Source organism: Camelus dromedarius, chromosome 10 (assembly GCF_036321535.1).
Source record: "Camelus dromedarius isolate mCamDro1 chromosome 10, mCamDro1.pat, whole genome shotgun sequence".
Taxonomy (NCBI): Eukaryota; Metazoa; Chordata; class Mammalia; order Artiodactyla; family Camelidae; genus Camelus; species Camelus dromedarius.
This window is the reverse complement of record NC_087445.1, coordinates 50,850,954-50,876,347: the sequence shown is the minus strand read 5'-3', so window position 1 is coordinate 50,876,347 and position 25,394 is coordinate 50,850,954. Positions and strand designations below refer to the sequence as shown.

General features: G+C 41.0%; 1 protein-coding gene across 2 annotated transcripts in view; it reads right to left on the bottom strand.

Moving 5' to 3' along the window:
• Nucleotides 1-25,394, bottom strand: part of NR4A3 (nuclear receptor subfamily 4 group A member 3) — a 39,117-nt gene that overhangs the window by 3,836 nt on the left and 9,887 nt on the right. For both annotated transcript variants that reach the window (XM_064490358.1, XM_031450096.2), the window contains exons 4-7: nt 24,370-24,499; nt 23,745-23,917; nt 13,698-13,897; nt 11,311-11,489 (exon numbers count right to left, since the gene is read on the bottom strand). In XM_064490358.1, the coding sequence (XP_064346428.1) occupies nt 11,311-11,489; nt 13,698-13,897; nt 23,745-23,917; nt 24,370-24,499 (682 nt within the window). The remainder of the gene's footprint in view (nt 1-11,310; nt 11,490-13,697; nt 13,898-23,744; nt 23,918-24,369; nt 24,500-25,394) is intronic.

The window sequence follows — 25,394 nt, the reverse complement described above, 5'->3', positions numbered from 1 at the left end:
GATTTTCTTTTCCTTGTCCTTTCCCCCCTGCCCCTTGAAACACCCATTGATCCACACCAGACACTCTGTACAAAATACACGTCCCCCTGCTGTGGAGATGGAAAAGTTAAAGAGAGGGAGGAGGCCCAGAAGGAGGCGGTGCAAGCATTTTGTAATGCGGCAAAGCATGAATACAGGTATCTCATATTTTATAAAATAATATATAAAATTATCCTCATATTAAATATTACGATCCCTTATTTTGCATATAAGGTTAAAAAATATCCCCACAGTCACACAGCTGCTAAAAGCTGGGATTTGAACCCAGTCTTCTGAGGCAGATTCTGTCCTCTTGCTCCAGACCACAGTTGCATCTCCTTGTAAAGAGAAAGGAGCCTGATGCCCAGTACAGACCAATTTGCTCTCCCTCAGCATGTAGATATCAGAGACTCTTTCCTGAGAGATGAGCTTGGCCTCTATTATCTCAGTCAAAGTTTTCATCTCTCAGCATATTTACATGTAAAGTAATAATTCTTGAGAAATAGATGACATCTATCCAGTGGGAAATTAAGTATTAGTTTTCAATTTTTAATTTTTTTTTAGTTGGGAATATTTTTGTTAGAAAGGTTAATTCCAAAAGTCATTGGGAAAAAATGAAGCAACTATCCAGACTTTTTTTTCTTTCTCTTGCCCTAAATAAAAGGAGGCCCAGGAACAAGGCGATCTGCATCTTCCCTGGCTTGGCTGGTTGTGTACGACTTGGGTGAGTGCCTTCTTCTCTAGGGCCCGTATGGAAAGGATTTGATGACCTCTAAGGTCACTTCCAGCTCTGATGTATATTTATATATGTTTATAATTATATTAAAGTACAACCATGAAAATTGCCAGCAGCATCTCAGTGGGTTGTAACTTGCAAGCATCTCATCTCAGTGCAACACAATACAGAGAAAAAGTGACAGGACTTGTGGAGTCAGAGAGATTCAGGTTCCAGTTTTGGTTCTGTTATATACTAACCATGTGACCTAATTGTTCTGTTTCAATGTCCTCCCAGGAAAATGGGGACTACAGGGTGGCATATACACAGTCTTTGTTGTAGTCTTCTCCATTCATTTCTGTGTTTCTTACATATTATAAAATAAATTAAAAGAAAAAGTGTGATTATAATAAAACCCACCTTCGAGGGTTATTGTGAGGCTCAGTTAAGATGATGCTACAGGGAAGTGTTCTGCACTGTACGTCATGGTACAGTCAGCACCTAAGACCATACCTATGCATGGCAAATGGCTGGCAACTGCAGAGTCAAAGGCCATAAAGTCCACTTACTCCCAAGCTTTGCAGTGCAGGATTCTGCTTTTCCCCAGGAAACTATTAGCTATTCAGCCCAGGTGCAAACCTGTCCTCTATGGCTTATCTTTATTAAGTACATAGTTCCCTTGTTTCAGTTTCAGAAGAAGTACCCAAGAGTGAACTTCAACAGCAACAGTGCTCTGCCTAAAGTTTTATTTTCCTCTCAAAAGCAAAAAAGCAGACTGCAAATTTGGCAGTAAATTTCAATAGCTACAAAATGTTCATAGCCTCTGATCAAGTAATCCCACCCTTGGGAATTTATCTGAAGGAAACATTCAAAAGAAGAATAACCCTGTATGCATGAAGACATTTGGGGTACATTAAAGTTTTTAAAAATGGGAAAAGATAAAGGGAAGAAGAATAGGAGAACTGTTAAGTGAAAAATGGTATGTCCTCATAATGGAAGATTCTGTAGACATCAAAAAGGACAAATAGGCTATGAAATGACATGGAAAAAATATATAATACCACATTAAATAAAGAATAGACTATAAACATGGTATCTAAGCTGTGATTACATCTATGCAAAAATTATTCATGCATGTGGAGAAGGATGAGAGGAAACAGGAAAGTGAAAATATTCATGAGATTGTGAGATAACTCCTTTCCTTTCTTTTAAAATATCCAGGTTAATGCTATTGGTGTAATAAACAAGGTTAAAATAGAACAAACTGGGATTTAGTCCTTTGTGAAGCCCTCTGGTTGCTGTAATGCAGTCAGTCATCCTACTGATAGTAAATTCTATTAAATACTGAAATATATCAAATTAGCTTCATAACCCAGGCAGAGATGCTCTTCCCAGAATAAAACACCAATCCATTGATTTAAGCTTTCCCTTCCTTTCAGCGCCTCATGTCTTGCATTATAGTCAAGATCCCATATTCATTATCAGGATAAAGAAACTGAGCAATGTGTGGACTGGATTTCAGGAGGGGGTTGATTATGGAACCTTGTAACCAGACTTTCTCATGGCCAAACTCGCAGAAGGTGCCTTGGAGTTTTCCCTGCTCTCCAACCAGTTGTGACTGCTCGATAACTATGGCAACCATTATTTATTCAGTGAATTCAAGTGGAGATCAATACCTCCTGCCAGCTGGATCAACCCTAGGCCTGGAATTCCTTGAGGAATTCAGAGACACTCCTGTTAGAAGCCAAAGGCACCTTCTTTGTTGTTTTGAACAGCTCCTGGATTTGTGGCTTCTTTACTCTTTCAAACAAGCTGAGATAAAATTCAGTCTCCATGCAAACTACTGCCAGCAGCCAGCAAGATCTTTAAATCACCAGGGAGTCACTAAGTGTCTGGGACCTTCCTAGTAATTTGAAATTCCTTAAAACCCCAATCACTGACATTTTAGGTCAAGGGACCCCCTTTCTTCTTGTAGCTTGGTAAACAAAGCTGCAAAGCTGATAAATAGAGAGTTCAGAAATTATGGGGGAAATCGGACATTTGGATTTCCCCCCTTCCTACGGAATTATACACAGATTCAGTTTAAGATCTTTGTCCACCATTAAACAAAACAAGCTTCTCAGTATTTCTTGCATTTTGATCTACATCATTTTTATCCAATACTTCAGTATTTTAACTCGGCTTTATGCATCCAAAACTTTAAAATACAACTTACAGAAATGGTTACATAATGGATTTATGTGTCATAACCATAGAATATATGAACTGGAAAGAATTTGAATCATTTAGTTCAAACTTTCTCCCCAAGATGAGAATCTCTACTACAAGGTATCAGAAAAAGAGTGCACAGCACCAGCTGGACTGGGAGTTCACTATTTCACCCTGGTTAAAAAAATATTTAATAGTACCTTATATTACACTGTTTTACTTAGATTATTTTGTTGAGCCCTCATACTAACCCCTTGAATTAGGCAGGACAAAGATGATCTTATTTAATGAATAAGGAGGCTAAGGTACAGAGAGCTAAGTGATTTGTCTATGGTCAAAACTAGCAAATGGCTAATTTCTTTCACTCCAAATCCAGACATATTTCTATTATATTTGGTTGCCTTGAATATTGCTAGAATGTTCCTCTTCATCCTGAGATGAACTCAGCCTCCCTCTAACCCCCTCCTACTTTCTGTGTACCTAATTAGCTAATTGATTAATTAACTTCTTTCAACAAATATTTGAGTACCTATTCTGTGCCAAGCAGTGTTATAGCCACTGGGGTTGGAGAAGTGAACAAAGCAAAGAGACAACAGATAACACTTCTAACCAGCATGGTGCTTGTATCTAAAGACATTGCTGGATTACTGTGCATATGGCTATCTGTGCCACAGACGTCTCTGCTAAGAGAGAGAGGAAGGGAGGTAGGGAGGAGGAGGAGAGAGAGGAGGGAGTGAGAGAGGGAGAGGGAAGGAAAGAGAAAGAAGGGGGAGAGAGGGGGAGGGACTGACTGAGTGAAATAATAAAGCTCTCTAAATAGCTACAAATAAATCTGTGCTCATGTTTTGCTCTTCACCTGGGTAAGATCTATTCATCCTTCTGATTGCAGATCAACTATTTCTTCAAGGAAGCGTCCCTTTTTACAGCCAGTCTAGATCGTATTCTCCTATGGCACTCTATCTTTCCCCTTTGAAGGATAAAACAGGCTGTGACTACTGCCTGCCTCAGCCCCACGGGGCCATGGACTGGGTTTGCTCACCACTGTCTCCTCAGCACCAAGCCTACTCACTGCATAGAAATCACCCAATAAATATCTGTTAAGTGAATATGTTAATGGAGGATCAAGGACCTGTAAAATATGATTAAATGAATACTAAACAGGTGGGTTGCTCAGAATAAATATATACATTGGCATTACTAAGAAGCCGTCAACAGTAAAGAACTCAACAAACTCGAAAACCTGCCACATTGGAAGTTTTGGAACCCAGATTTCCTGGATGTAAAGCCTCACTTTATCACTTATTAGCTGGGTGACTTTCGGTCTGTTTCTGCATTTGTGAAACAAGGCTAATATGAGAACTGCCTTGTGTCAGGCGAATGTGATAACCACTACACTATGGAAACCCACGGGAACTGCCTTATAAATTGTGAGAATTGAACGAATTACAACACGTGCAGTATTTGGTACAATGGCTCATATATAGTAAGTCTTTAATAAATATTAGCAAGTAGCCTCTATATCCCAAACTCAACTCATTAGCTTTCCCTTCAAATTAGCCACTCCTGAGTTGGCCTATTAATAATTCCGCAATCCTCCCCATCACTCTCACAATCATGACTAGCAATTCCTTCTCCCCTGGCTCATCATATTTAATCCACCGCAAGAATTTTGTTATTCTTTCTGCAATGTTCCTTGCCTCTGTCTTCTCTCAGTCTCACTGCCTCTGGACCAGGTTTTCAGTATCTGTTACTCAGATTGTGTGAATAGCTTTTGACTGGTCTCTCTACTTCCCATCTCTGCTGAATCCATCTCAGGTACTTCTAAATCTATTTACTAAAGAATATTAAACAACACACATGGAGGCCTGGGCACAGTGCCTGGCACTGAGTATTTTTAAATGGGAGCTATTATTAGTTTCATGGGATCCTAATTACTGACAGAGTCCCTCATCCCTTGCTACTCAGGTGTGGTCCCTGGATCAGCAGCATCAACATCAACTGGGAGCTTGTTAGAAATGCAGACTCTCAGGCCTTGCCCAAGACCTACCTGATCAGAGCCTGCAATTTAACAAGATGTCCAGTGATTTGCGTGCATGTGAAAACTGAAGAAGCTCTGTTATAGTCAATCCCAGACCCCAAAAGACGCTTGACTCAGTCTGCACCTGGTGTCATTTAGTCTCTTTGTAAATCTCACTCCCCAAGGCAGGAAACTCACCTCTCATGAGTGCTTTTTCTAATTTCAAAATAGTTCTGTCTATTAAAAGGTTTTTCTTATGTTGAGCTAAATTTTGCCTTTCTACAGTTTCCAGGTCTGCCTCTTAGGCCCACACAAGACACGCCAAATCATCTTCCTCATGGCAAGGAGCAGGAGATGAAGAAAGGGGTGGTGGTACCATCAGGAGCTCCAAGAAGAAAAAGCAACCTCTTTTGTTTTTGAGCAGGTCTTGGCGCAGGCCAGCCCAGCAACAGCAATAATGCAGGTCCAGCCAAAGAGGAAGGAGAAGGGGGCTCCTGGGGAGAGATGTGTGTGTAACTAAAACACCAACTAACAAACAGGACTTCCTGTTCAGAGCTCCACTTCTTTCTCTGGGAAGTCATCTCACCGCTACTTCTCATGTAGTAATAACATCCTTTACAGATAGGCAGTCCCAGAGACACTGGGCCCACACTGATCAGGAAGCCACAAGTCGGGCAGCAACCCGTACTCAGGCTGTAATAGTCCTTTTCAATCTTCTATTTTTGATTTATTAGTGCAGGTGTCTGTCTCCCCAGTGGAACCAAAAGCTCTTTGAGGATAAGGGATTTCACGCCTGGCACATAGCAAATGCTCAGTAAATACTACAGAGCCAATCTGAATTGATATAAGGTCGTTCTCAGGAATTCAGACTATTTTCTAATAACGAGGTGGTGAACTAAAAAGAAATAATTCAAATTTTCCTAATCTGGGAGCCTTTTCGCTATTCATAATTAACCCACTCGTTCAACCAATATTTGCCTACTGCCAGACACCTTTCAATGCTAAAGTAACTGTAAAGATGAATAAGGCTCTCCCTGCTCTTAAGAAACCCTGAGTCTAGTTGGAAAAGAAAGACACAAAGAAATTAATGTGATGTGTACAAACAATTGCAGGGATTCATGAACATTTTTATGAATTCTTAGAACAGCTAGCTCTTTCTGGAAGTAAAACTACCATTTAGGATCATAATAATGAACGTTTGTCTAGTATTTTTTCTCTGCAAAGTACACATTAGCTCATTTAATCTTTACAAGGCACCTACAAGTAGATTTCATCATTCCTGTGAAAAACAAGAAAACTGAGATTCAGAGAGGATAAGGAACTTGCCCAAGATTGCACAGCTAGGAAGCAGCAGAGTGAAGACTTGAACTCAGTTCTCCAAACTCCAAATCCCACTACAACCCTTCTCTCCTACCTTTTTAGAAAGCAATATTGCCCTGCCAAGTTTTGGGTTTTCCTTGCAATGTAGCTGATGGCTATATATGACATAAAAACAGGGTAACCAGGTAACCACTGAGAGTGACCAAGAGTGCTCTGGGAAGACAGGTGGTGGAGGCTGTGGCAGGATCAGTCACCTGCCGGGTCCTGCCATGTCATTGTTTTATTGCTTCCTGCCCCTGGTTCTGCTGGCTTTCCTCCTCCTCAATCTTAGAATCTGTGTCCCAGTAAAACCAGGAAAAAGACTACAGAGAAAAGAAAGGAGTCACTTTCTACCTGGTAGAAGACATGAGTAAGGAAAAGAAAGCCACGGGGAACGTTCTTTTAGTGTAATGTTTTATAAAATGGCATTTGGGCACTCAAGATTCCCACCACTATCTGGTCCCACACTGCCTTTCAATCTTATTTCCCTTTTTACTATATGGGAAATGCATTTTATTCCAAGGTTAGGTGAAAATCCTAGGCCATAAGATTAATATTACATACAATCAATTTTTTCCCTGAAAATTCTTTAAATTTCCCAAAGGTGCAGGACATGTTCTCAGCTCTCACCACCAGAAGCAGGGAGCTGTGACCCACAGTGGATTCATGTCTTCTCTCTCAGGCTCTCTCTAGGACCCACATTCATCAAGGGTAATAGCTTGCACTCTTTTAATTTTCTGTTGTTTCCACTGAGATTATACATACGATTATAAACATGTATCATGTAACTCCACCATATGTGCTTTTCCTCAAAATGTGCTGAAATGTTCCACTGCCATACCCTTGCTATGCTGTTTCCTTGGCCTGGAATGCCCTTCCTCTAAGTGGCCTCATTTCTTGATGCCACCTCCTTGGGAAGCCACTTATGACCAGTACCTCCATGTTTCTTCACCCACAAAGTGCTCGCAGTAATCTGGACTTCCCCTGCACTAAATCTACACCTTTAGGGACCTGAGGGCTCACCATCATACACTGAGTTCATGACATCATCATCATATATGACTCCCTAGAATATTATACACTTTCTGACAGAAGAATTCACACAGCTCATGCCTGCATCCCTAGAGGCTATCATCCTGCCCCAATGTGTTAGGGCCTCAATATTTATTTAAAGAATGGATACTTATAAAATGGTAATTCCCCACTAACCTTCTATTTGAGGGGCTTCTTATTTATTAAACATAACTAACTGCACCTAGATATCAGCTCATTGGTATTCCATCAGAAGCAAAGCATTTCCATCATTCCTACGTCAGGAATGTGGCACCAGCAAAAGGTAATGATTAGGGTAGATGAACTGGGGACCTAAAAACACATGGCAACTATAACTGTGGGGAACTCCCTTTTACTGTGAGAAAGGAGAGTGATCTGAAAGAAACCATTTCCTGCCCCACCTCACCACCTAGTTTTTCACGAGCGCACATAGAAAGAGGCAGAGGAAGGAAAAAAAAATTTAAAAAATTAGAAAAAAAAAAAAAAAAAAAGCCAAGTTTGTGCAAACTACCAATACTGTCCAGATTCTTAATGACTTTCCTGGAAGCAAGACTGGGTAAATTTCTAAGACCTCATTTCCTTTTCATGAGTTCGAGTGGTTTAGGAGCAATTTGGGGATGAATTTTCCGATGCCAATAGCCCAACTGATATTCCACAATCACCCTTTCTGATCAATGATGCTTATTCAGAAGTCAAGACTTCACGAGAGCCCATATTCAAATGAAAATTAATATCCACAACAATATGCACTGCTATTGCCCCAGAACTGCCTTTTCTGCCATTTCCTGATGCTTTCACACATTTCAAACCCCCTCCCAACCAGCACATCACAAAGAGAGTTCCATGAGATCCAGAAATGAGAGAAGAAGGGCTTTTTTTTTCCTTGGGTGTTGCAATCACAGCACCTGTAACAACCGGTTGTGCACAGGCTGTAGGACTGAGCGCAGGAATCAGAACCACCCCACCGAGGACTGGGCCCACTGTAAGTGCCCGGTGAGTGCAGCTGGATTCCTTCAATATCATTGTCCTTCTTCGAGCCTCTCTCAAGCATCCAAGGAGATATCTGTCAAACACACTGCCGTCTAAGGCCACCACTTGTTTCCTTATGTCTCTGAGTTTGATTTTGGACTGCCTAGGGCTTGAGGAAGGGGCAGGTACGTGCCAATTTGAGGGAATCCCTGTCACCATCCCTCCACAATGGAACATAGGTGGATAGAGTGCCTGTTCTGAATCTAGTTTGGCTGCATTGCAAATCTGGTTTTCTGTAATGCTAATGTCACCTGATGGGATAGATGTTATTACTGCCATTTTACAGATAGGGAAACTGAAGTTCAGAGGAATGAAATGCATTTCTCAATAAATGTTACTTATTAAATGCAGGGCCCCAGGTTTAAACCTGGAGGTGCTGGTCTCCAAAACCTATGCAATTTCTGCCTCGCCAAACTGCCCCTTCTCTGAGCAAGGCTTTAGATAAATGGGCAGCGGCTGAGCAGCTATAACTGCTGGACACACAGCAAACTGGAGGCAGATTCAGGGCTAACACCACCTTCTCCTGATTCCTGTTCTGTCCTCTCTGCACTGAAATGTCAATCTCTCCCGGCTGGGACTGCCTGGCACCCATCTACCGTGACTTTTACTGAAAGGGTAAAACAAACAAGACATAGGCCTCAAAGACCTTCTCTTGAGATACGCCTCTCACACCTGGACTGGCCTTTTCCCTTTTAGTCTCTTTCCTGCGAAAATCTGTTCTCAAAACCAGGTATCAGGGTAGATCTTCCTAAAATGCAAGCCTGCCCATGATGCTTGTCTGGTTAAAACTTTCTGTGGATCCTAATGGCTCTAAAGATAAACTCTAACCTTCTCACCTAAGTGTGAAAGGTTCTTCATGCCCTGCCCCACCCTAACCTATCACAACAGTCTCATTTCCCCCTCACTCTATTTTTTTTTTTCAGACATTTCCTTTCTGAAACTTACCATAACCATATTTTCAATGGTTTTAGCAAATTTTTATTTATGTCTAGAATTCTCACTCCATCTATTTTAGCCAGGAGACATCCTATGCTTTTGTCAAGAACCAGCTCATGTTACCTCTTTTGAGAAGACCACCCCCAGAGGGGTCCCTCAGCACTCTACCCACTCCCACACCCACCACAGCACTCAACACCCTGTATCACATGGATTCGTTTGCATGTTCTATCTCCTCCAGGGATGCCTGTTACCATCTCTGAAAACCCACTGACATGCAGCAGAGCGCCTAGATCAGGGAACACTTGGTGATTAACTACATGCAACACTCATCTCCACAGAGACGTCGCAACGTGCTGGCTTTATTTACTGAAAGCAAAGGCTGGCTCTAGTTTTTGTATGTTTTTTAAAATTAACTAAATATCATACTTTCTAGTTTTGAAAATGTAACTCTCCTAGGAAAATCCGAATGGTTTTGAAATTGAACTGAAGAGTTTAAGTTAAAAGTTAGCCTTTGAACCAATTTCATTCCAATTGTGCTGCAGTAATATGCTTGTGCCTTAAACTTGCTTATTTTCTTCAGGTTCTCCCTTATGAATGCCATTCGAAAGCCCTCTAAATCAAGTCCACACTCTTGGAGACTGCAGTTTGTTTTTGTTTTGTTATTGGCTCCCTTGGAAGTCTCTGGCAGCCCCCATCAAAAGAAGGGAGTTTCTCATCCAGGACCAAAGACCAGGAGGAGTCAGGTTCCACTTGGAACACTGAGGGAACATGCTAGTGTCTGATTCCTCCCACAGTACATGCCTTTACTCTTCTTGGCCTTCAAGTAAACTGTTCAGTGATGAACCAGCCTCGCCTCTTAAGATACTCCTACACATCTCACTTTAGCCAACAGGAGATATCCCAAGAAGGTGCATATAAACAATGCACATTTCTGATGCATCAGAAAGAAGGGCCCATCTGCACCACAGGATGCTTTTGGTCCTCTGTGAAACTCATCACCTGCCTGAGAAACTTGTTTTCCGCAGCCAAGAGTATATCAAGAATCTGAAACCCAATCCTCAGTCCAGCAGCCTAGCCTGTGCTTGGGTCCCATGAAAAGGGTGGGAGGTGAACCCTGGGTCTGGCTAGCCTTTCTGGAGCCTCTACCTACTGTCACTGCCTCACTGCCCCAGTCTGATCAAGAAGGATGAGACAGCACAGGAAACTCTGAAAGTGTGAAGGAGCAAAGGGGAGCTGGGGCCTGGGGCCCGAAGCAGCCACAGGGAGATAGTGTCCCCTCTCTCACCCACTATGCCTTCCTCTTTCTTCCTTTCTCTTTCATTCTGTCTTGAAATTCTTTATCTCCCAAAAGATAGAGAGGGAGACATCTAGGGGGAAAAAAGAGTAATATAGAAGTTGAATATGTTTAAGGCTTCTGGTTCTTAACCCTTAAAAATTGTTGAGTAGAACCATTTTTGCTTTATACTAATTTTCCTCAGTCCTCTGTCAATCAAAGTTGCTAAATAAAGTTGTAAATAAATAAAGGTGTGTTTTAGGTGTGTGTAGTGCTTTGGGTTTACTCTGGGTTACTAGCCAAGGACTGGGGAGAGGGAATGACTCGCCTTTCCGCCCCACAGGGACAGGCTGGTTAAGGTAATCTTCCTTCAAACCTCCCTGTAAAAATGACCCTGAAACAGCTAGTCCAACAGTCCACAGAGCTCCTGTGGAAACTGGAAATTTAGACTGTCATGTATTGGGTTTGTGGACAATAACCAAATAGACGAGGAACCCTTTTTCCTGGAAGTTCCTGACAGTAAGTGCAGATATATGTCTCTTGGTTGAAACTAGGGTAAACTTAGCAGATTTCTGAAAAACAGCAGTCATTTTCCTAGTTTTCTGGTGTGTGTGACAGCCAAAGCCAGAATCCATGTGAAACCAGGAAAGGGGGGGGGGGGGACACAGTCACTTGGGGTCACAGCAGGGTGGTGCTTACCTGTGATCATGCTCAGTGCTGACAGGCAGGCTAAGGCTTGGATATCAAGGTTCAGGCTCTGCAAACTTAAGGAAAAGTCTTTAATGGAGTCGAGCCACTCCCCAAATCCACGAAGGCACTGAAGTCGATGCAGGACAAGTCCATTGCAGAATACAAACTTATCTTCAGCAGTGTTCGACCTACAAGAGAAAGCCATGGTGGGTGGGAGATAGAGATATATTAAATAGGTCTGTTCAGTCTGTCCAGTGGGATAACATCATAACACACAGGCACCAGACAGCCAGGGGGCAGCGTTCAAAACTCAGTGTGGTGCTGTGGAACCTGCCCAGACACTCTCAAGAACAAGACGGTGAGCATCAGCCCTGAGGATGCTCAGAGTACGGTGTCTGCTTTCTCACTGCTAGAAGCAGTCGCTGGCTCACCTTGGGACGGGACCCGAGGAGGAGCAAGCACTTGTGGATGGTGGAGGTGGAGCCCAGTGCCCCATCTCTCTGTGGTGAACATGAGACTGCTCCCTTCAGTGCTCCTTCACCAGGATTTCTCTTTCATTTTCTTAAATGTCAAAAACTGATAAGGCCTGAGGCTAGACACTACAATTCCATTGTGCAGACTCTAAAAACACCAAGTCCCTGCAAGCGCCAGAAGTCAATCACAAACTGAAAAACAGTCTAAAGTTAAAAGAAAAAAGCTCTTATTTTGTGTCATGTTCTCTGCTTTTAACAGTGGGGCTGTAGAAGGCTATTTCTAAATCTGTCCTGATAGTTTATATCATGTCCATCATTATCCCATTCTTTTCTCATAAAAGGCGTCCTGGAACTTCCAGTTAGCACCACTTTGCAGGGGGGCCTTGGGCACTCTTTTAATCTTTCTGAATTTCCTTTTCCTTATCTATAAAACAGGGATTTTAATTGCTACCTCCAAAGAATGCTGTGGGAATTAAATAAAACAAAGGATTTGAAAGCCTATGCATAGTGCCTGGTATACAAGGAGAGCCCAACGAATGTTACGTGCAACTAATTCTGAATTGTAGGTGGTCCTTGCCTTGGCCTGAACTTTCCTTTAATTTTCAAATCTCTTGACACATATTTCTCTCTCTTGGCCTATTGCATTAACAAGTTCATGTCTCTTTAATTGTGCTTCTTGGATGAGAGCTTTATTTGTTCATTCACTCAGCAAGTATTTCCTGAGCACAAAGTATGTGCCTTTCCTCAGCCAGGCACTGGAGAACACCTGGTGAATGGGGCCTATATGGTGCCTGTCCTCCTGGAGCTTATCACCTACTTAATCCTCTGCTGCCTGTCCACTAGATGACAGTCACGTTGCTGGCTCAGCTTAGCTCCGGCACACACAGGATAGGCTGTAATTTTGCTAATTATTGGCAGTCTCTTTGTAACCCCACCTCGGTCTCTCCCATAGATCCCTCCACAGATGCACATATGGGACAGGGTGATTCAATCTCAGAACTTAAAATCTGGACCTCAAACCACCAGCATCAGAATCACTGGATCATGATTTTAAAAATGCAGATTTCTAAAGGTAGATCCAAACCAAAAGAGCTGGTACCAGGACATAGGAATTTGCACTTCAAATGAGTTTCTGGTAACACTATATATATATGTGTGTGTGTGTGTGTCTGTGTGTATATATATATATGTATATATATATATATATATGTATATATATATATATATATATATATATATATATATATATATATATATATATAAACTGAAAGGAAACAAGGAAGACAGAATTTAAAACGCTAATTGTGGACTTCATGAGAGAAGTTTAAATCCCAGGTTCCGGCTCTTTGAAAAATCAGTTCCTCTTTGTGTTTGATGTCACTGAGTATAATCAGTTGAGCCAAATCTTTTGATCCAGAAGCTATTATTCTCTTGGAGTGAACACTGGGAGTTGAGATGCTGCAGGAAGTCTTTAGCGCCCCATCTGGTGTGTTAGAACCATCAGTTTTTAAACAGAAAACTCGAAGGGAAATGCAAGGTTCAAAACAAATACTTGCTCCCAGGAAATACCTTATGCACCCTGAGAATCTTCCTGGAATCACAGAGCGTCGGAGCTACAACAGCCTTTAGAGATCACCAAATCCAACCTCCTCATTTTACAAAGAAGGAAACAAAATTTCTGGTGAAGCAAGTGACCTGCTCAGGGACTTACAGCAAGTCCACATTACAATTGATGCTAGAACCCAAGAGTCTGGCTACCTGCCCAGTGCTCCAGCCACTGCTCAGTTTTTTTAATGCCTGGCCATACTTCATATTTCCTTCTTGAGCAAACTTTTCACCAACGACTTAGTTACCAACACAGCAGGTTTCAAACTTCTTCACAGGAAGGAGTGGACTGAAGGAAGATAAAATAATAGTAATTACCTGATGGAAAGTCTGAGAACAAACAGCTCCAAAAAGGCTGATTCTATAAGTAAGGTCTGATCTTCTTTGGGGAGATCAGTAAATCCAGGAATCTTTTCTGCCCAGCTTCTGGATACGTCAATGGAGGCGGTTAGGAGGTTGTAGAACTGTTGCACATGCTCAGCATCTGTGCCTGCAGCGGCCTGGTCAGCGGGACAGTACTGGAATGCAAGCCACAGACTGCAGCGTTATCTCAGTCCAACAGGGATCACAGCATCATTTGCAAATTTCTCTTCCAAGACTGTCAATGAATAAACCCTTACTTTTAGGTCCCACAGTTTATAAAACCTTTTTGCATTTACAGTCTCATCAGATTCTCATCATAGCCCTGTGACCTGTGAACAGTGAATTCTGTTACCACTTAACAGGCAAAGAAATTTGCTTAAGTCCCGTGAGTGCAGGGGTTTTCAATCCTGACTGCAGTCATCTGGGGGGCTTTAAAAAACACTCATGTCTGGGTCTTAGCCACAGAGATCCTAATTTCACTGGTCTGGGATGGGGACTGGTCATCAGGAATTTTAAAAGCTTCCCAGGTGATTCCAAAGGGCTGCCGGAATGTTGAGAACCATTACTCCAGGGGGTGGCGTCTGTGTGGGCCTCCAGGACCTACTGATTCCTTAAGGCACAGCTGTCTCCAAACAAGATGCTTAATTAACCCGTGGTTCTCAAATGGTGGTCCCTGGACAAACAGCTTCAGCAACACCCGGGAATGTGTTAGACCTGAAAATCTCCAGCCATGCCCCAGACCTACAGAATCAGAAACTCTGAGGGTAGGCCCAAGAAACAGCTTTATCAAGATCTCCAGGTGAATTCTCATGCACAATGAAGTTTGGGAATCACAAGATTAACCAACAGGAGAAGAGAATGATTTGTGCTTGCTATAGATGGATTTCTGAGAGATAAAACAAACAAGGAAGGGTGGGGGAGGAGTGTCTCCTTGGCAGGGCCCAGGGAGCTGTGTGCTATCAGACTCAGGACTTGTGGCTACTTAAATTAAGAATTAAGTAAGATTTAAAATTCAGCTCCTCGGTCATACTAGCCATATTTCAAGTGCTCGGTAGCCACCTGCGGTGTAGAACATTTCCATCACAGCAGGACGTTCTATTGCACGGCATTGATCTAGAGGGCCCCAGGAGAAGAAAGGTACAACTAGGAATAGTCTCTTTGCAGCTTGTAGATATGCTGAGAGAGCCAGGGTTTTGCCTGAATCATTGGAGGGAAATCTTTCCTGCTTCAGGCAGGAAGATTGATACAGCAAGATAATAATCAAGGGACAACCAACAACACAGAGACTTAAGAGATGTACAAAATATGCATGTCACTGCCTTCACGCCAGCACAGCTGCATGTGCTTTTGTGTCTCTTTTCCCAGTTGACCTTCCTGGGGAGTGGTTCTGAATCCTTGTTTTACAGATGAGGAAACTGGGGCTCAAAGAAGCTAGGAGAGGCTAACAGACATTCCCAAGTTACATAACTAACAGTGGTACAGCCAAGACTTAAACGTGGTCCTCTGATTTCCAGTCCTATACCTCCTGGCTGTTAGTATGCCTGATGTTACTCGCTGGTAGCCCATAGGATAGTTTTAAAAAGCTTTTCGCTTGCCTCTAATTGGAGTTCTCCATGTATGTATACATTTGGTCCCATATTTTGTCAACACAGTGACTAGCACATAATTGACCCTCAGTAAACAGTAGTAGAATATTGTTCAAGGAAAGAATAGTCAGTGGAAAGCCTAAGTTTGCCACAACACCCTAAGCTGGCTGGAGGAGAAACAGCCAATAAGCAGTCAGGTGCTCACTGTACAACTACTTAGATCTGAGGAAATGAGGCACTTGTCTTAGTTGGGTCTTTCTTTTTCCTTTGTGTTTTCCCAAGAGGCAACATGAAATGACAAAAGAAACATCAGACAAGGAGCCCAGCTACTTTAATCCTAGATTTGTCTAGACCCTAACTTGTGAAATAATGTAGCCCTGCTGCTATAGTTATCTGAGGTAAATTACTTCACTTTTCTGAGCCTCAGTTTTCTCCTCTGTAAAATGGGGATAATATCTTCCACAATGTTTTGTTGTGGTGATTAAATATGATAATGTATGCAAAGGACTTGACACACAGAACATGTTTAACAAATGATTACAGTGATACTGCTAATGGTTTTGATACTTGGAATTACCACTGTCCCTCAGCTTCCATTTATTACACGGAGGAAGGGGTTGAACCAGAAGGTTTCTAATTTTCAGCCCTGACTTTCTAGATTCCTATATCAGATCCAGTTCCAAGTCCTTGTTCCTCTGTTCCCAATAATCCACCGAGGGCCTGGGTTCTATGAAGCCCTGGATGTTCTGTGTTGGAATGGACCAGGAGAAGAAAGCAGTCCACCTTCCCATGGAGATTCAAGGATGAGAGCATGATCCTAGTGTCACAGACACTATCCACCACCTCCTTTCAATGCACATACTATTAACTGGAGGAGAATGGGGAAAAAAGATTTTACTTTATTTTTTAACTTTCTCTTCTTACATGAATCTAATTCCATATGCTCTCCAAGGGCAGGATGAAATTCAGGGCAGAACCGTCTTTAGAAAGCTGATGGCACTACATGTGAAACTCTCAGGTAATTCAGAGTTGAGGAAAGGAAGTTGGATCAGGCAGCAGGTCAGGGGGTCCTCTTCTAGGCTCTGGCACTGACTTGCTGTGCAGCCTTAGAAAAACCACTTAACGTCTCTGGGTCTATTTCTGCCTCTAAAGTAGGAAGCAACTGGACCAGCTGATTCCTAAAATTCCTTCTGGCTCTTGTATTCAGCTATCTTTCTGTTACCGACTTCTAGTTTAATTCCACTGTGTGTTCGATGGCAGACACTGCGTGATTTCTATTCTTTTAAATCTGTACAGGAATGTTTTATGGCCCAGATTTCATCATTTATCCTGGTGAAAGTTCCACGTTATGGCTCTTGAATTTGATGATTCTAAATGTTGCGAATCACACCAGGTATGATGGTATTGCCTAGAATTTGACACTGACTCAGCATTATTTTGTTGTAAAATAGTATATTAAGTGGAGAGAAAAAGACTAAAGGATGTTAAGGAGTAGGACCTAACAGCTCCCTCCTGCACTGATGTCCCTGAAGCCATGGGTCACAACTCAATAATCTCTCTGCTTCCAACATTTGCTCAGACTCCTCCAGAGCGCTTAGCTTTCGCCAGGGTCCTCTGCAGGCCTTCCCCCTGCGGGGCTCACATTTCATGCATTCTGAACATAGGGAAATGTCGTCCCTGCCTACCCTGCATATAGTTTTCTTTGATAGAGTCCAGCAAGGGGGAAAGCCAGCAGGCCCTGTGTGCCAGTCCCTCTGGTCTTCACCTGCAGTGATTCTGGTCCATGTTCCAGAATTCTGGAGCCAAACTGAATTCAGCCTGAGCCACCAGTAACCTGGGGGTGACTGGAGGGTCAGCATGGACTGCTGGGGGGAAAAGATAAACCAAGTATCCTCTCTACTAAATAAAAGATTTAAAGAAACAGAACAAAATGTTTTAGATTCTTTCTCTGCCTGGCCTAGCAGTTTATAAAGACCTCACCAAGGAATACTGGATGTAGAGTTGGGAGAACCTGACCCCCATCTCTGCTTCTGTACTCCCCTAACCTCACTCTGTCTATGAGCTAAGCAGTTTGAGGTTCACAAAAGAAAAATCTAGAAATATCTATTTACTGATCATTCCAAATTAAACACAGGCCGAATAGAGAAAGACTTTCAAAATGAATCTTTTTTCCTATTTAGGCTAACTTTTTCTTCCAGCATATATGGATAATTGATCCATGAATACTCAGGCTTCACCACTAGTCAAAGACACAGTATTAACACTTATTGACAGCTAATGTCTAATGCAGATTTCTCCAAAGAGAATGAGGTTCTAGAGCTGCAAACAATGGATGCTATTTAAACTAAAGGGAGTCTACATGTTTTAAATGGCAGTAACACGGCTGTACAGGTCAGACTTCAGCCACAATCTAGGCTGAAAATAAATCGTTTGGGAATTATGTGAGACCCTTGGTGAACACCAGCCCTAAAATTTAGCAGTGTGATGTTTTCATAGCAGAGTAGAATCTGCCATTTATCTCACTGTCAATCTCACTAAATATGTGAAATATCCTAAGAACATTTTACCTCCTCTTAGAATGTTACTTTTTCCTGGGCCCTTATATTTCTTTCTATTTTAGATATTATCATTCTATGAGCTAAACTATATATACATATTCATAGGTTCTTACACTTTAAAAAGTGACACTTAAAAAAAATTGGCAATGAGTACATCTTGCCCCCAATTTCTGCTTTTCTGGTCTAATTGCCTCCCCCTACTAAAAAAAAAAACAACAACAAAAAAACCCCCAAACAAACAAAAAACCAAAAAAACCTCATCTCCCTGCCAATGGCACCACTACAGTTAAACATTTGTTTACTTTCTCCTTCACTGGCCTGTAAGCCCCATAAGGGCAGGTGCTTTGTTGTGTTCAATAATGTGTCCACTGTTCTGGAAGAATTGTTCAATCAATCGATTACCTTCTGTTAAATTTATCTCTATTGCTCATTCCTTCTCAGTCCCAAGAAAGCTGGGAAATAGGAGATTTGAGGTAAAACTGAATTGTTCTTATGAGACTACATCGGTGGTTCTCAAACCTCAGTGTGCCAAAAATTCATCCAAGGCCCTCTGTAAAATACAGATTCCTACAACATGGGGAGTATAGCCAATATTAATGGAGTCTAGCCTTTAAATATTATAAAGCACTATATTGTACACCTGTAAATTATATAATATTGCATAACTATACTTCAATAAAAAATTTAAAGTAAATTAGCAATGATAATTAATAAAAATTCCAAACCCTCTGAAAACTGAAATAAATAGATTCCCACCTGCTTTCCCCCTTCCCCCAATTCTGAGTCAGTGGGTCTGCGTGTGGCCAGGGAATCTGCATTTTAAGCAAACACATTGGCTCCTTCTGATAGAGGCAGTCTGGGCACCACACTTTGGGCAATGCAGACCTGTACCCAGAGTGGAACTGTAGCAGGTCCAGTGGTCAGAGGGTCAGGGAATGAGAAGGCTGAATCCTGGCAGTGCATTTAGTCCAATCTCCTCACCATTCAGATAAGGAAACTGAGGCCCACAGAGGGGCAGGAACTGGCCTGAAATCTGGTGAACTGGCAGCAGTCTGAGAGGGTCTTCTGAGTAGCTTCATGAAAGCATTCCCTTTGCAGAGTCTTCATGCTGTTTACTCTGCAGGTCTAACATATGTCAGCCAAGTTGTTTCCTAGGCTGTCTTGTTAAAATATTTGAATGCTACTTGCTGGTGCCTGGTTTTATCTGCACAGTATCTCTTGTCTTTGGAGTCTGTTACTATACTAAGTGACACCAATTACCAGAAAACATCCTAGTTTGCTGGAAAATACTTGAAATGACCAACTAATGAGGATGTGAAGTATATTTTCTCATTAGTAATTATGTAGGCTCTGAAGCCAAGCCCAGTGTCTATATATACTTGTATTGCTAAATTAAAAGCAACTGTGGGGTAGAGAATAGCAACACTTCCAGGAGAAACAAATCAAATGTGACATGTTTTGACTGCAGTGATATATGATGATGTGAGCTCACTTTTGAAGGAGAGAAGTTTGGCCCAAAGGAAAAGAGGAGGTCCCAGAGCCAGGAACGCCTCACAGAGCGAGGAGCTCTCGTTCTGGCCTCTAAAACATCCTTCCCTCTGTGACTTGGAACAACTCCTTCACCTCCCTTTCCCACTTACTACCTTAAAGGCATATAGGCTGGTACAAGGAGATTAGAACATACCTGTCTGGCAAACATTTTCTCATTTCTCTTATTTATCTAAGTCACTGGGGAAAGGCAGCATCTTTAATAAACTGTTCTGGTCAACTGTCTGATTCAAACCTGACAGGGCAAATTCTTATTTACAATATAATAAATTATGGGTAACACTAAAATGTTAACATTAGTTACCCTGAAGAATGGGTTAGGCAGGATTAAACGAAGACGACACTTTCATTTTTCATTTTGTTCATTTCTAAATGATTTGCCTTTTTTTCAAAACCAATGGGTATATATTGCTATTATTGTAATTTAAAAAATCTAATAAAGCTTCTATTTTTAAAAAACTGGTAAATTTCTTCTAAATGGCAGCATGGTGATATACTGCCTTGAATGATGAGATTTGGGCCTAATCCTAGCTCTGTCACTGACCTTAGGCAAGCCACTTAACCTTTTTAAGCCTTTATTTACTCCTCTGAAAATATGGGGGTTGGATTAGATGACCTCAAGATCACTTCCAGTTCTATGAATTCATAAATAAAAAACTTTAAGGAGAAGGCAATATGAAAATTGAGTTTCAATGAATGACATTAAAAAAAAAACTGAAACCATAAATTGTATCACATAAACTAGGCTTTAAGTGAACTTACGTAAGAAAATATGAGATGGTGCCTAGCTAAAAGTAGGCACTCAATGAATTTATTTTGCTTCATTTGTTTTATGTTAATTATGTTTTAGAGAACAAAGCTAGTTCAGTCTTGTTAAGTAACAAGTTACCTAGCAACACATATTCTTTTATGTATATGTATATATATTCAAACTTGCATTTAGGGACAATGAGGTAAACTCTGGAATCATAAACTCTTAGAGTTGGAAGGACCTTAATATCAGCCAAAATAACCTCTCTTCTTGTGAGGAACCCTGTTATGTGTTCCCCTTAGTTACTTCTTGTGTTGGTGAACTCATGCTTCCATAGCAGCTCTTGTAGCCAAGAGAGCTTGTCCTTGTCCTCAGAGTGAGCTGGAAGGGCGCCCCCTCCTCCCCCGCCCCGATCTGCCCTTGGAAGCAACAGTCCTCTTTGCGACAGGGCAGAAGTGTGACCTAATCCTGCCAAACCTTCTCCATTTCTGTCTACTTATTTCCATTTCCTCCAACCATCCCTTACAAGTTTCAGAAACAGTGTGTCCACAACTGTCTTAAATCCCAACTTGGAACTGAACTCCATGCTTAAAGTGTGCACAGACAGGATAGAGTCCATCGGACCACGACCAACTTGGTTCTGGTCCCATACTTCTACTATTGCAGCCTAAGCTAATTTAGCATCCCTCCCTTCCACCACACAAATACTTTGTTGGTTCTTATTGAGTGTGTATGGAATAGACTCCAGAGATCTTCTTAACATGAACTACTGACAGGCCAAGGCTCTCCCATTTTTAAAAATTCTAAATGCTGAGCTTCACATTTATTTTCGTTAACTTTCTTCATGATGGTTTCAGCCCATCCTGTTCCAACCTGTCGAAATCACTCTGAATGTTGATACTGACATCCATCATATTAGCGATCCCTCCCAGCTTTCTGTCATCTGCAAATGTGATCAGCATGCCTTCCATGCCTTCATCCAAGTTTTTGATGAAAAATCACTGTATTTTTTAAAAAAGACTTTTAATTTAATTGATTTCCATCCAATTTTTGATAATTTTGTAAAGCTATCTAAAAGCAGGAGAATCCAAGCTATGAGGTTCAACCTGATTCCAAAACAATGCAGTTAAAATAAATACACTTTGCAAAATTGAGCCAGGCCCCAAAGGTAGTATCAGTGTGACCCAGACTCTGGCATGGTCAATCTGCTATTTTGGACAAAGCTAGCAATTAAATTGGATAAATGTTTGTTGATGAGGATGATGACTCTAGTCTAACACACTGAATGGTGCAGAAGCAAGCAAACACAGTGGATTGATTTTTCAGTGTGGAGACAATTCCCAGCTGGGACAACTCAAAGGACTGGGGAGGGATTGCCACTGAATAACTAATTAGACCATGTAGACCAATCATTGGATAATTTGAGGCCCCCCAAATCACGTTGGGGCCTAAATTCTCTGAGCTGGCCATTGGCAGTAATTTCAGATGGCCTGGAACAACGTCAGAATGCGTGCTGTAGCCTCAGTGTAGGCAGTGCCGAGAAGCTTCATTAACTTAGATGAGTTGCATAAGGGAAAGCCAGAGTTGGTTCATGGAAGTCTTTATTCCCAAATGCATTTCTATCAGCCACTCTCACTAAAACCAGAGAGGCAAGGAAGCTTGGTATTTAAGAGCACAGACTTTGGGGCCCAAAACATTTGGTTTCTAATTCTATCTCTGATACATATTAGCTATGTGACCTTGGGCAAGTCAGTCCTTTAGCCTTTCTCAGTTTTATTAATCTCCTCATCTATGAAATAGAGATCCTAACACTTACCTTAGTGGGATTACTATGTGGCACCTGACACGTGTAATGTTCATACTCATTAGAACATTCAACAAATGATGGAATAAGGTTTGGTCAAGGAGATAACATACAGGGCACTCTGCTAGAGCTTTGACAAGTATTATATTTAAACTTCACAAACAACCCCAGGAAATAGATATTATTATTATTATTATTACTACTCTATAATACAAATGGGAAACTGAGGTATTAAAAGATTTAATCAGTTGCTCAAGCTAGTACATGATGGTGGTGGGATTTAATCAAGGCCTGCAAGGTTCCAAAGCCTAAGCCCTTACCACTGCATTATTTTATTAGACTATTATTTGAGACTTGACTTCAGTCAAATGATGCTACTTGTAATCAGAATAAGAGTCCTCAACCTTTGATGCTAAGGATCTGCCACACTTCTCATATGAAGTCCTGTGCTCAGGCATGGAGAGGAGGCTTCACAGCCTGTAATAAGGGAGGGGGTGAGGGAAGGATGACAGCAGATATACCTGTCACCCCTTCACTTTTGTCGACAATGCAACCTAAAAGGAGGGCACAGAACAGATACATTTACACTCCTGGCCAGCCCTTCAACCAGAAGTTTGAAGTACTGATTGGACCTGGAGAAAGCAATCTGGTAGTAGCTGCCAAGCCAGATCAACCCCCTGGGATCCCAGACTGGTATCTCTCTCATTTGCGTGCAAACTCTAAGTTTTCTTGTCATGGGGTAACTATCCTTACAGTTCATGGTTCTTTAAATGGTTAGATGAGACAATGTACCACAATGTCTAGCATGTAGAAACTGCTCAATAACCACGATCATCTTCCTTTCTTTTCTTCTTTGGTAAGATCCTGTCTTGCTATAAGTTTGCTTTTCTAAGTCTCTTTAAAAACTGCCTTCCAGTAATGTTTATACATTTGCTCAGAAAATCCTTTCTCATGGTTCTTCTTTGTGATATCCAAATTTCTGGGAATTTGCATAGTTCAAATTGACAATATTTTACTATATCCCATATGAAATAAAAATGTTGATATGTTTTGGTTGACTTAAAATAACAACACTGGTAATCATTTATGGTTTTCAAATGTTTTCTCAACCATCATTCCTGTGTGACTGATGTTCAAAACATCCCTCTGAGATTAAACATTGTAATCATCTCCACTGTAGGGATGAGAAAGCCAAGAGTGGGAGCCAGATGACACAGGCAGGAAGCAGCAGAGGCGGCGTTCCATCCCAGTCCTCCTGACACCTCCTGATGTCAAGGCCAGAGTCTGCTCCTCTCCATCAATGGTCTAATCCCTCTGAATAAGCAGCAGGTCAATCAATGCCGATGCTATTGGGTAAACTGTTTAAGGATAACTTAAAGCTTACCCAGATGTTTGGTCACAATGTGAAAAAAAACCCCAAAAAACCAGCAGTTGCTTTGTCTCAACCATGAAAGAAATCTACAAATTGCAATTCACCTGTTCAGATTTTCTTTGGCACAACCATCAGGAATCCTGCAACAATGAGTACGACAGGTGCAGCACTGTCAGGGTCATTTGTTAAGGCATTTAGAGATTCAATAAAGCAAAAATTATTTGGTGCAATGGATGCACTAGAAGTACTAAATGAAGTGAAAAATACAGAAAAGGTATGGAAGCTGTTTAGCACAATGCCAGGCACAAAGTCATTCAATCCACTCTTATTACTAGTATTGTGAATAGAAAACCTGATCATTCACAGGACATAATAAAACTTACTCTGGAATAATCAAGATCTCTGGGCGTTGAGTCTGTTAAAGCTCGGACCAGGGCATTCATCATACAGATCGGAGGAGAAGGTGGGGAGGGCTGAGACGGTTCCTGCTGTAATGGGCTCTTTGGTTTGGAAGGCAGCCGACCTCTCCTCCCTTTCAGACTATCTGTACGGACCACTGACACAGAGAGAAAGAAAGAAGATATCCATGAATAGCCATAAATCACAAAAAAAGGAATCAAAACACTTCACAGCTGAGCAAATCATTAATGAGACCAACCATTAAAAAGTGGCAATAAGTTTGGAATAATATCCACACAATGATTTAATGAGAGTTGAAATAAGCAGCATAAAAGCCACCCCATACTTACATTTGGTAATGAATTAGCCCTAAAAGTCTCTTCCTCAAACAGAACAAAGATGTGCATACACAAGCTCTCTATTGATTTTGAGAAATTAGAATAAGTAGTCCTCAGCTATTTTTAAATGTAAATATACACCACAAAAATAAAATGTTGAAAGGAAAGGAAAACCAGGAAAATTCACCATCCCAATATAAATATTAACTTCTTTTCAGTGATAACTGAGAATATTCATAAGCAACCTGGATAAAAAGCATTATATCCATACCTTCTTTAACCATTCCGACACTGAGACACTTCTGAAATCGACAGTACTGACATCGGTTTCGACGTCTCTTGTCTACTGGGCAGTTTTTATTTGCCAGGCAAACATATTTTGCATTTTTCTGCACCGTTCTCTGAGAAAATACAATACAGAGATAGTCAACTAATAGTTTCTGGAAAGAGGTAGGACCTGACAAGATGTATTTTAATTACAACGTGAAAAGCGACAGTGCAATTCGTATAATTAGATAAATTTAATTTCCTAACACGCTAGCCTGCAGGAAAAACAATTTTATTAGTGTTAGCTGCTGACAATGGAAATCATCTTGGATTGTTCTGAAGCAAGTCTCAGGAGACACCCAAGTCTGAATGATAAAATCATATCTGAAATTACCAGGTCAACATATCATACCTTGGAGGATTAGATTATCTCCACTTTTAATATCCCTTTGGGAACAATTTTCTACTTGTTCCACTCCCCTGATTATTGCTGACCTTATTAAAATAAAATAAAAATTATCTAGGATGTACTTTGTTGGCTATCACCACTGTAAGTCAAATATCACAGAAACTGGCTTTGTTCCCCCAATAGAGATGAAATCATAAAGAGCAAAAACCAGGATTTGTCTAGTTATAACATATAGGAAATAATGTTTTAATGCAAAAAAGGTCACTTAATCAGCCTGTGTGCTGTATTTTATTTTTTAAAGAATATATATGGTAAACTGACCATTTCTGATTTTTGAAAGCAAAATCTTAAAATTGGATACTAAAAACCACTATCACATCCAAGAAAGAAAAAAAAAAAATCAAATAAACAAAAAGGAATGAGAGAAAGGAAGAACCATACATTTTCAATGAAAATTCCCATTAATAGATTATTTCATAAGTGACTACTGATATCTAGATATCTCGATATCTAAATAGCCATATAGTAAAAGACACATCATAAAATTTGAGCTTGGGCATAAAATAATGGTGTATTCTTCAGAATCATAATTTTAAAATGACACATGAATACATAATTAA